This window comes from Cupressus sempervirens, chromosome 4 (assembly GCF_028749045.1).
Source record: "Cupressus sempervirens isolate cs-2001-9-10 chromosome 4, ASM2874904v1, whole genome shotgun sequence".
In the NCBI taxonomy this organism is placed as follows: Eukaryota; Viridiplantae; Streptophyta; class Pinopsida; order Cupressales; family Cupressaceae; genus Cupressus; species Cupressus sempervirens.
Genome location: NC_143121.1, coordinates 464,275,930 through 464,289,110, shown reverse-complemented (window position 1 = coordinate 464,289,110; position 13,181 = coordinate 464,275,930). Strand labels below are relative to the sequence as shown.

General features: G+C 34.6%; 1 protein-coding gene across 1 annotated transcript in view; it reads right to left on the bottom strand.

Annotated features, from left to right (window-relative positions):
* Positions 1 to 13,181, bottom strand: part of LOC149561989 (uncharacterized) — a 309,510-nt gene that overhangs the window by 76,664 nt on the left and 219,665 nt on the right. The window contains exons 12-13 of the mRNA XM_089825523.1: positions 12,569 to 12,718; positions 12,240 to 12,465 (exon numbers count right to left, since the gene is read on the bottom strand). Coding sequence (XP_089681649.1) covers positions 12,240 to 12,465; positions 12,569 to 12,718 — 376 coding nt within the window. The remainder of the gene's footprint in view (positions 1 to 12,239; positions 12,466 to 12,568; positions 12,719 to 13,181) is intronic.

The window sequence follows — 13,181 nt, the reverse complement described above, 5'->3', positions numbered from 1 at the left end:
GTGATTTTTGAGTCAAACTCGATGACCCATGTTTCATGAGTAGTGCTTGACTTGCTCCATTTTCCGCATGGGGAGGCTCATAGGGGTAGATGAGAAGAAAAGCCATCCTAATGGCAATCTAGACTTGACATATTTTGCATTGGATTATCGTTCACTTAGGATCTCAAAACTGGGAAGACCTAAAGTGCACCAACATTGTGTTATGCCAACGACACTTCAAACTTTGGTATCCTCTGTGGACGAACCAAAGATCCTAGACTCATTAGTTGCACAAATTCGGATTGGGGAGGCTGTGTTAATGACAAAAAGTCCACTCTGATTATGTCTTTAGTTTGGGCATAGGTGTTATCACTTGGACCAATAAGAAGCAAAAGGTTGTACATCTTTCCTCGGCAAAAGCCGAATTTGGGGAACAATCAAAGCAAGTTGTGAAGCAATTTGGCTTGGAAAGATGCATTCGAACATCCATGTCAAAGGTAGGCTTGTCACTACTGTTGTGCGACAATCAAGGGGTGCTCAAACTTGTCAAAAATCCTATCTTCCATGAACAAACCAAGCATATTAACATTCATTGTCACTTATCCTACAACTAGTCGAATATGGATCCATGGATATGTAGTATGTTCCTACAATGGACTAGACTACAGATATTCTCACCTAGATAAATTTGTTTAGGGGGTTCCTTGGTGTAGTTGATAGAATGACCATTAAGGGAGGGTATTTAAATATTATCTTTGTGTATCTTATTTGTTATTCTTTAATGGTCAATATTGTGTATCTCGTATATATTAGAATGTTTCTAATATTCTTTTATTTTCTCATTATTAGAATGTTTCTAATAATGATTCTTTTGTAATAGAAACATCACCTTTGTAAATTATATATGAGTGTCTTGCTCATTTCTAATATTTTACCAATTACTTGTTAAATAATTGCAATCCATGAGAAGTCCTCCCTTTAGTATACTTTATCAAATAGTTCACGCGACTTGTCTATGGACATATCTACTACAAGAATTGTTGTCCTCAATTTCGGCTTCAAAAAATTGGGGCAACCCTACTCAATTTTCTTATGAATTAGTAGGTGCATCCTCTTTGATTTAACGCATCGATATGGTGTCATGAAGATAATTTGTTATCCCTAAATTGTACTTTGTGTAGCTCTATCTATGCATTCATTTGAAGGTTTCTGTCAAGTTGAATCCCAAATTGTTTGCTAGTAAGATTTTTTCTTGTTTGATTGCGAACACTTGATTTTTGGCAAACTTTTGCAGCTTATCTTAATTTTTCTTTGTGTTGTAAATAGATTTTAGTTCTTTTTTGCCTTTGATGAATAGCCTTGGAATCCCACTTGCTTCAACCTAACTTAGGTCTAAATCGGAGTTGTCTAACTCAAGTTATATAGGAAAATGTCAGGTTTCTAGGGTAACTGTATATCTCGATTAAAAAACTATAGTTAATTAATAGTTTTTTGGGGTTTTTATTGGCAAATGCGTGATATAAATTTTAATTAATATTTAAAGTGGATTTTGACATCCATTTTCAAGTTTCAACTCATTCTGAGTTGATTTAACCATAGTTTTTTTTTTTAATGAAAATTAGTCTATTTCAAGTATATTTTTATGCTACTTTATTGAAAACTATAGTTAAATATTAAATTTAATTACATAAGACATTTTAATTCTAAGTGGGGTTTTTATTATTCATTACATATATCAACATGCAAATCACTATATGAAAACCCACTTCCAATAAATTTTTAGTCCCAACATCATTAAAGTGCACTTTTAAATGTAATAAAACATTTTGATGTGGATAATGAGTTTTTAATATGCTTTTGCATATTTAAAACTTATTAAATCAATTTAGGGGGAGATTCTGAAACCATTTATACATGATGTTGCATATATAAGTTCAGTGCAAATGTTTAAATGCTTTTAAATGGAGTTTTTCTAACATAATACATATGCATTTTTAAATTGCCACTTAAGTGGACTTTTAAAATCATTTTACATGTTTTTATAATATGTAAATATATGTCTCAAGTAAGTTTTCACTTAAGCTAACCAAAAGTTGCAATTTTTTACCCAATTGCATGTATATGTGATAGAGGAAAACCCATTTCCACGAGCCTAAACAAAAGTGGCAGTTTTTGGCCTCATTACATGTATTTTTGAGTCTAAGCAAAGTGGCTAATTTTAACCCCATTTGCATATCAGTCTAACATGTAAATGGTTCTTAAAATCACGTTTTTAATGACTTAAATCTCCACCAAAGGCAAAGTGGTGCTTTTTCCAGCCATTGCATATGTCTTAAACATGCAAATGACCACTAAAAGTACATTTTACACTAAGTTATTGCCCAAATACTAAGTGACATTTTTCCAAGTAATTGCATATGTTTTTTACATATACATACCATTCAAAAACGCGTATAGGGCTGCATTGGCAAATACAAAGGCAAAGTGGTGACTTTACTTGCCATCACATGCCTTTTAACTCGTGTTTGCCCTCAAGAAGTGCATCCCAAAGCAACAAACTCATTTGTGAAGCAAATACATATGCATTTGCAGTACAAATCTGCTTCAAAGGCTGTGTTTTCCTCCTTCAAGGCAAAGTGGCCGTTTTTGGACAGATTGCATGTTCTTCAACACATGCGTTTGAGCAAAAACAGCCCGTCTAGGGCACATTTTTTTTTCAAAAATGGTTCATTTTTGAGCAATTTATGCATTCAATACTTACAAGGGAGCTTTCTAGGATTGGTATTACCATTTCCAGCTTATTTCTCATCATTTCAAGCTTAAAACAATGCCCTAGACGTTGTTTTTCATTACATTTGTATATGGCATTGATTGGTTAGAGGTTGTCGCATATTTTGTGCATTTTATCTCTCTAACAAACTTTGACAATTCCTAAGGATTGAATTTTGAAATCTATATTAGTCTTGTGGTCTTTAACAATACTAAATTCAAAATCTCTTGGATTTGTTTTCAGATTTGTCAAAGATTTGAAAGAGACGTGTTCTATTGTTCTTGGTGAAGAGAGGTAAGTTTCCCTTGTATTTTTCTTAAGGCAATTTGTATAGTTTGGTTCTTGCTAAGTGCTGTTCCGAATCTTTTCATTTCTATTTTTAGATTTGCATTGGTTTTGTATATAATATGTTGCTCTTTCTATTCTTCCATCCACTTCTCTAAGTTGCATATGTAAAGTTTCACTTACTCGCATTTGCAATCGGGGTGAACTCCTATTCTAAGGAAAAGGCAAGCTCTTCATTTCCCCTCATATGAATGCAAGTATAAATCCCACCATCATGCATTTCATGGAACTCCATATGGCTGCCCTATGGTTGAAAGTATTTCCCACATGCTTGCCGGATAAAATATCATGAGTTGCATCTATAAAAGCGTGCTATGCATCTCATTTGCTACACATTTGTCCCTCATTTGCATAACTTAAGGCATGCTCTCCGCACGTGTTATGCATATAGAAAACCCCATTTGTGTTTTTTCTTGTCATTTTTGAGTCATTCCGAGTTTAACCCATTTTCTCGTTCGCTATCTATAATCATCCCATATGCTTTTCATATTAATACCTTGCCCAAATCCATGTTTTTACACAACGAAAGCTTGCTATGGACCCCTTGTATGATGATGTTCCTATATTATGGAACTTTCATGTAACTATTGCATAGGCACAACATTATGCGATGTCAAAAGAGATTGCACTACAAAAGGGCAAAGACATGAAGAAGATGAAGTACCAATACAATCAGTACCACAACTCCATTCCACCATATCAAGTAACTTCTTACACTGAAGAGGTTCGAGATATTGATATATAGCACATATGAATATTGAAAATCTCCTCATAAGGGTCAATGCTAAAACCACTGAGAATATGACTTGGATCAAGCAAAGTCATATACATCTGTTAGCTACTTTTCCTTTTGCCACTATCTTATATGAGACAACGACCAGGAACTAAATTGAAGATGAAATTGAGACCATACGACTGCAGAAATTAAGGTGGTCATCGAAACTTAAGGCAAAACACATCCGACCATTTGCAAGAGATATTTACACACTGAAAGGAAACACAAACACATAGTTTGATATTTGGATAAGCAACAATGGACAAGTAGTTTAATATCCAATTCCCATAACATATCTCAAGTGGAAGAATAGCCTTGCTTATATAGTTTTTTAAGTTGGTGAATGATTATACTTTTAGCAATGTGGGATAAAGCATTCTTTTTCTTTAAGCTCCTCCTTATGAAGTACATTTTTGAACAAGTTGGAGAGCTTAAATAACTATAATGACTGTATATTATAACTTCATTATAGTCAATCCTTAATCAATTAATGATATGCATCTAATATTTAATTAATATTAAAGTATAATAATAATTATAATACTATGACTCCACCACTATTCATTGCAAATCAAATTCGAACTTCACTAGGAGGTACCCCCCCTACATTCACTGCTATGTAGGATGTCATATTATAAAAGTAAGGATTCATCTCTATCACCCTTGATTTACTAAAATGAATAAATCCCTGAATACCTAATTAAAACAGAGGTGCCAAAGGTCATTACTACAATTGAGGCTAGTCTAGGTGTGCTTCCAAATATAGAAATGTTGGATAGACAACTTACTATAAATAGTAAGTGTAACAAACTGACCAAAACAAAGAGAAACCCTGAATAGTTTTGTCCTCTGAAATGGGAATGAGCCTTGTGTTTTGCCAACTAGCAACCCTCTAACACTCTGACTTAGCCTATGAGGGCCAATAATAGGCTAATGATTAATTCAAACAAATTCTCATGCTCACAAAAATGGGGACATTAGATTCCATTACTTGCTACAAATCATATCCATTAACATAGTAAGGGAATATTAGATTGATAGTCCCAACATTCTCGAATAGTGAAAAGGGGTACATTACATATTATTATACCCAATTGCAAGCAATTATGAAAATTAAAGAGAGGGAAAATTAAATAGTTTTTTTTGGAGTTTCTTGGAGAGTTATAAAAGGGCTCATTTAAAGCTCATTTGAATGCTTGGTTGAAGATTTTAAGAGTTTGTTTCTTGGAGATTAATTCTCAGAAGTTTGTGGGGCCAAAAACCCTCATGAGCAACATTCTTCACATTGTTGAAAGATACAGTCTAGAGAGTCACTTGGTGCTTTCATAGGAAGTGCAACTATACTTATTGATCATTCAGAGTTTAGATTGAAAGTCATTTGCACTGCATATCAATCAAGGAGGCTGACTTAAAGAGACATTTCATTGAGATTGTTAATTGTTCTTATTACATTGTTGTATGTACATTGTTTATTTGTTGATCACATCTTGGGAACTAGACACCTGAGCTTAGGCGGGGTTGTCTAAGGTTTGGGACACAAATAATTCTCACAAATATTAATATTTTCTTTTAGGAGACTTTCCTATTTAGTTGCACCATGTTGAAGACATATTGGAGAAGTTTCCTAGGGTTTGGAGCTTGAAAATTATAGATTTTGTCAGCAGTGAAGATATTTTTATTGTTTTGATTAAGTAAAAATAGGTTTTAAAGGACCCGAAACTTTTACATAAGAACATAAGAACAAGAGCTGAAAAATCCATAAGAACTGTGCATCAGCACCTAAGAATAGAACTAGCTAAAACATGTAGCCATAAAACAACCAACAGGAAAAGATAGCAAAAAAAAAGCAAAAAGACAACACAAAACCACGTACAAGGTCTTCAGTAAATCTACTACCTAATCTGCAAGGATGTTCATTTTATCTGTAGAGGTCTTCAGATCATCCATTTCTTTGGCTTCAACAACCTCAATCTTTTTTGAATTAGCCCCAGTACACTTGCTAGGTCCATGCTCGTCTTTCATATCCTTGGAACCTTGACCTTTCCCCTTTTCAAATTTGTTCAGAAGAGTATTAATGTTGTCTACGATAGTCTTCAGAATAGAACAATTCTGATTATTTAGTTTCTTAACCGTCTTCTCCATATTAACCACTCTGCTATCTAGACCATCCAACCTTTTCTGGAAATCTTTATTCAATTGATCCAAAGCTCTGTTCTTGGCTTCCAGGGGTGGAACACGTTTCATAAGATTATTAACCCCTTCAGCATTACCAATCACCTCAGAAAGTCTATCAATATGCTGTTCCAAAGTTCTCTCCCCTCTAGTAGTTTTGTTGAGCTGATCAAACTCTCTCAAAATGTCCTACATCTGCTGCTTCAAACTATTGATATCCTTCATTAGCACCGGATTACCAAAGATCATGTAATGTCCCCATCTGTTTAGCCTCTTAGTGGAGTTCTTAGCCTTTACATTCTCTAAAAGCTAAGTGAAGGAATAAGGAGAAATTGATTAAATTAATTCTTATTAAATAAATTAAAATTAAAAGGTGACTTTATATTTAATTAATTTAATTAAAAGTGACTAAATTAAAAGAATCTTCTAGAAGGAGGAATTAAATATTATTTTATTTCTTCTAGAAGGAGGTCAATCTATTGGAGGAAAAGAATAAATAGGGAGGGCAGCCTCATTGTTGAGCATCGAATGTGTTGCCATCTACTCTTTTGAATAATTTGTGGAGCCAAGGGTTTCTGCAGTTGCTACATTGATCGTTGGGAACGAACACTCCCATTAATTTGCATAACTGAGGTGGTGAAATATCTTCCAAAGAGTTGCAACTCTTGCTAAAGACAAATCAGTCCTTTCATTGTCCCAAATTTGTGGAGTTGGATAATGCTATAGTAACTTTGCTACAATATTGCTGCTAAAGTATCGCTGGTACAGTGATGCTACTACAGTAACTTCCTACAGTACCACTACTATAGTAACTTTGCTATAGTGACGCTGTTACAATGTTGTCACTACAATGATTTGCTATAGGAAAATTCATATTTCGGAGCAATTCCAGGTTTTTATCTACTACATTTTGCATTGTTTGAGAGTGGATATTTAAGGCATTGGTAGGTTTTTTAAATCTATTGTAATCTGATTTATATAAGAGTTTATATCAGAATTTGTTGCTCTAATGTCCTATTGATGTAGATGCATATTTTCCTACTTGTAATCAATGTTATACAAAAACATTTGGATCTTCATTGTTAGATGTTTTGGAGTTCTTTGCAAGCATATTTATTAAAGTTTGGCATTTCGAAAGGAATCAGAATTTGGATATGCAATATATCTCTTGCTTGCAAAGTGTTTGACGAAATGTCAAATGACTGAATTATTAAAGAATTTAGTATTTATTGAAGTTATAACTGGTTGTGGTTATTATAGATACCTTTCAAAAAACCCTGGTCTTCATTGTCCTTGTTATAAGTTAGGTAATCATCATCCCCGTCCAAATTGTCTCTTTCATAATCAGTCTCCTTAGGCCCAATGAAGATATTTTCATTGTTGCATTTTGTGGAAATATTTTTATTTAAGATAATAAATGAAAATTAATGATCTAGGTTGTCATTATTTTTAAGAAAAAATGAATATTGAAATCGAAGTTTACATTGGAATCTTTAACAATGATATTTGTGAAGTTTATTGCCTATTTCTTTCTAATTAAGGTGTAGAAAAGTTAAACACATGCACAATACTTGTGATCAAAAAACCATTGCCAAATTACAACAAACCTAGTTTTTAAAAAAATGGCACAAACAGGGCAGCATTTCAAAAATGATTGAGTATTATAAGTAAAATATCAAATCCAATTTTACCACTAATAACAAAAAAGAATATTTGCACAACCATCAAGGAAATGGCAAGAATAGACTAACACTAATTCAGTCATCGATAAATGTCCTTGCATTTGCCAACTACCTCAACACATTAACAACGTATGGTCAAACTACGTGTCACCACTAGCAATAATGAATATTCATCATTTTTATAATTTTAGAGTGTGGAATCATGTGAGAATGCCATTAAATCCTTGTGATTAATGCTTTGGAACCATTGGAGTTGATTACTTTGATATGAGAAAATGAGTATGATCCAGTAACTTTGTTTTGCCAACACAATCAACTACAATCCTTGATTCTGGTATGAGTGCTAGAAACTACAAAAGACATTGACATTACTCCTAAGACTTCATGAATTTTTGTCTAGTAATCTCACCAATTAAAACAAAGAGACCAATGCATATTATTTTCTCGCTACAAGGTTTTCCCATGGGATTTTGCCAAGTATGATGTAGATGCCATCATGAGAAGAATCTAGAGAAACTAGTATTTCTTGAATTTGACAAATTCTTGATTTTAATGGATTTTAAAATTCAATTAAGGAAATTAAAAGCTTTAAAATCTAGCAATATTCTGATTGGGTCAGCTCAAAAATTTCCCACATTTCTTGGAATAGCATCAGAAACACCATTGTAGAAGGATTTTGCACTATCTTGCACACATTTTTAGATTTAATTGTTTTCCTGAATCTTGGCAAACTTAAGGATTCCTCCTAGGGTTTTGACTAATATCACAAATGTTTCTACTTTGAAATGACAAACAACTCAACATGTAAGGGTTCTCAGGGACTTTTTTGACTTGCAAATTACTCAATGCAAAGATTTTGATGCAAATTTTTAAAAATGTGACGAGGTCAAAATGGGGCCTAATAAACTCCAAAATAGAATAAAAGCACTATCAAAGTGTAGCTCTCTTTGCTTGATTTTAACTCCATTTTTTTAAAGTGATATTAAACCCCATTCCTACTTGAGCACTTGGTCATTCCTTGAACTAGGCAATAGCAAATAGCTAGATAAGATAAGATAAAATAAATTTATTAATGTCCAACAAAAGACCAAAGAAGGGGTCCAAAGGACTACTAGAAACAAAATAGTTACCTGACATATAATGGGAACACCAAACAGTGCCCAAAAGAAGACAAAACAGAAAACAAATAACTAAAGAAAGAGCAAACTGCCAAACCATACAACCTAGCAAGATAACTACTCTAAGCGATTGTGAAAATGTCTAGAATCGACAGATAAGTCGTAGGACAGGGAATCTCATACCATCTTTGAGAACCCCCAAAAGCACTAGAACGTCACTACTGAGTGTAGGATCTAGGTCTCACCTCCTTAGGAGACTTGGAAGGGGAAGCGGGATCTAGTGCTCGCTTTGTACCTTGTGTATGGGGAACCACTGTAAAATATGAGGTGACAAGCTCAACAAAATGTGATACTAGAGGTAAAAGTAGTTGTAGGGTAAGGTCCTAGAGTTGTCATGCCTCCTGAAGATAGAGCACAAGGCACTTCTTGTCCTCATACATTAAAAAGGTTTGGAGACTTTGAGCCTCCTTAAATAAGTAGTGGAATCTCCCTCTAATCTCATAGTATACGCAGTAGTGAAAATTGAGGTGAGTCTTTGTTTTAGGCTCTCTCAAATCACAAAGCTGGTCAATCTTGCCCTCCATAGGCAAATTGGGGTCAATTTGGGTATGGAGCCTATATGAACCCACTCTAAAAGAAACAAGAGAGATATAGAGTGCATGAGACCAACCATGAGATATGTAAGAGGGGCACACAATAACCCCATATTGTAACTTGAGAAAGTGCTCCACATAGAATGCCATCTTTGGTGAAGTCCCTTGGGGGACAAGCCCAAGTAGTGTGAATATACTATGTTTAGATATACGTCTTGAGATGCATGTTTAGCTCTTGCTGGGATGGCAAAAGATAAGTGAGGGTCTTTACGGAATACTGGAAAGGGGGCAAGCAATCCATATCAATCCCAATAGAACACAGAAGAGCCAAGGTTTGAGAAAACCAACAATGAGTTCGACCAATGGAATCGAAGTGTGCAATAGCCTCCAAAGAGCAATAGGTCAGGTATGAATATTTCTGACATCCCTTGAAAATAGTACCAACTTTGAAAAGATGGGCCCAAACTTAGTAAGAACAATACTATGTGGGGTAGACTATCTACATCTAATAATACCCCGAAGGAAAAACATTTGGACACGCTCCACTAAAGCCCAGTCCGACTTGAATAAGGATGACCCTCTAACCACAAAACCATAGTGTATAGTCGCTCTAATCAAAGTGTCCAAAAGAGAAAGCTTGGGCGTGGTTCCCTGGAAGTGATGCCTAAAGCATTGCCACTCCACAAGGACTATAGAGCCATAACCCTTGTTGATACAAGGCTGAACTGCTGGTCTCAAGATGAATTGAGGGCTAGAGAACTTGACCCTCAGATAAGTGTACGAGGAAGCAATCTCAATCTCCTCTTTCTGGAAGAAGTGGAACTAAAGGTCAAAGGTCACAGATCATATAAAGAAGCAAGGTTATCAAGGAGTCTCTATGGGCCTTACAAAGTGACATCATCCACGAAGAGCAAGATAGAAATCAACACTTGATGCAATACACAACCATCCCCAGGGAGGAAGTGCACTTGAAGTAACTCCTCCAACTCATCAATGTAGAGTCCAAACAAAGTGGGAGAGAGAGGGCAACCCTGTTTCACCCTAATGCTCTCATCCTTTCCCCAACAAGTATTGTTCTGTATCTATGTTATTCCATTTCAAATGGTAGCAGCATTGAAAAAACTTGATACAAGCACTATCACAGTGTGTTGCTTGATGTTAACTATAATTCCATCTATTGAAAGCAATATCAAACCCTGAACCTACTTGAGCATTTTGCCATTCCTCGAACTAGACAATAAATAATAGGTAGAATACAACAAGTATTGTTTTGTATCATCATTATTCCATTTCCAATGTTTGCAACATTGTGAAAACTTGATGTTCATTTCATCTTTCAATCCAACTACAATAGACAGTGATAGTGATTGGCACTACTAATAGTTGAAAACAGTTTAGTAAGATTGGTGACAAGAATACACCGTAGTGCCATCAATTTATGTGGTTCAATGACAGCATGAACTTCTTTAGCAGTCCTCCTATTTGTGAAAAAGCACATGATCGACATTTTGGATTCAGTACAAGCCAAATGTGACGATCTTTCCAAGCAAATGCATTGTCATTGGTAAACTCACACTGAAATGTTGCAAAGCAATAATAACATAACAACCTTCAAGGAAACAAGAAAGTCCTTCACACCCAAGTGCTGACAATACAACTCACCTCACTTTTTCTCAAGCGAAAAATTCACATCTCAATATTCTGAAAAATGAAGGGCTCATCACTAGTACTTTAATACTAATTAATGATATTCAAAGCATTGAAGAGAAGGTTATCCAAAAATGTCATTTAACTTCTACAAATAAATGCTGTACATATAAGGACTAGAAAATGTAACAAAATAGAAAACTGAATCTATAACTACCAAAATAACTTATTATTCATCACGGTGACTAATCTTAATATTCATTATCCTACTTCGTGCCCCACTATGACAATTAAAAGTACAAGAAATAAAAAATGCAGTGTCTAATATACAAGACCAAATGAAATGTGTGTAACCCTTGTGTTTCTTCTTATTAAACATAGGCTTCTAACATTATGGGTCTACATCTAGACAAAACTAACAGATCTCATTCAGCTACAATGTAGTACTCGATAATTTGTAGATCTGAAAATTTTATTAGGTAAGGATTTAAGTACAAAAACTCAAAGCATCAACCTAAATTACAGATCAAACATTGCTCAAGGATTTTCAAGCTGCGGCAATCAATAACTGCAAATTTTTGGGAGGGGGCTCTTTATTTTGAGGGGTCTTTGATGAACTGCTAGGACATAAAGAGTGATATGAGTGTGTTCCATGTCATACTGAATGGAGAGGCAGATTCAATATTTGAAATGATTTTCATGACTATGTATAACTTAGGGCCAACCAGTCCTGACTATTTGCAATGCTCTTAATAAATAATATTTTACTTTTGGCATGTTTGGGATCTACTCACTAGGAGATCATTCCAGTGATTTAAAATCTTCAATTATTGCAATCTTAGCTTGTGATGATCATTTTGCTCCCTTGTGCCGTCTTTGCTTGATTTACTTTTAAGTGTCACCGATAGTTTTTATTTCCTTTGTTTGTATTGTACTGAGTCACACAAAACTTGGACTTGATTATATGAACTACTAACTTCAGCTGTAAATTACATTCTACAAGTGTTATAAAAGGGAGGACAAGTATATAGTATAACTGATCTCTTACTCCACTTCAAAACCGAAACATCAAATGTCAAAAGATCAGACCATGCTATGTAAATTGAATAAACAAAAGACAAAAATGATATATAAATATATGGATTCTTCCAGGGGCACCTGAAGAAGGCCATAGCAATCATATGGCAAGCGACCAAGCATTGGCTCTCCTTGCCAATCAATCCGTCTGTCATGGTCACGTCCTCCCGCATTGACATCAACGTGAACAGAAATACTAGCTTTTGGATCATCTATGTCAATCTCATAACAGCCACTACAAGGCTTTGCTTGTTTCTTCACATTCACTAGCACATTTTTCAAGAGTGCATCCGCTTCCACAGAGAATCTGTCAAAACATAAAACCATCTTATAAATATTCTAGCAGAAGATTCATTATCATATCAAAAGAATGGGTTCTTGAGCATGAATTAGACAAAAGGAAATAATACTTGCTATGAGTAACGTATTCCAATGATGGAGCTGGAGCATCATCTATGTCATTGGTACATGGTATTTTGACAGATTCCTTTCCATGTGATAGATCTTCACATATAAGCCTTTTCCCAATAAATTCTAAAGTATTGCCCTCAAGAACCCTCCTGTCAAAGAACATGCACTCAATTAGTCAGGTACAAGATATTTTTACCCATCCACAGCAATCAATAGAGGGAATCAATTGAGTATTTGCCTACGGATGTGATGAGTTTCTGTGGAAGTTACATCAACCTAAGTAGCAGTCCATGCCAAGGTGTTTAAGTGCATTTTGGCTCCCTGCCCTTGAATATTTCTGATTAAAGGTTCTAGACAAAGTCACTATAATCTCTAACCATACAAAAATATCAACTAATAAAACTTTATTCAACTAGAAAATTGATAACAGTTTAGGATTCGTAGTCTAATTTTTTGAATCAACATTTAACATCAAAAAGTGTGACGCTCATCGGGATAGAAGAAATATCACTTTGATCACAAATGTATGATCCATTATCATATGATCATTACAATATTGCTGATAATAAAAATTTATCATTGTGAACTTGGTATTGTAGCTATGAAGAACAA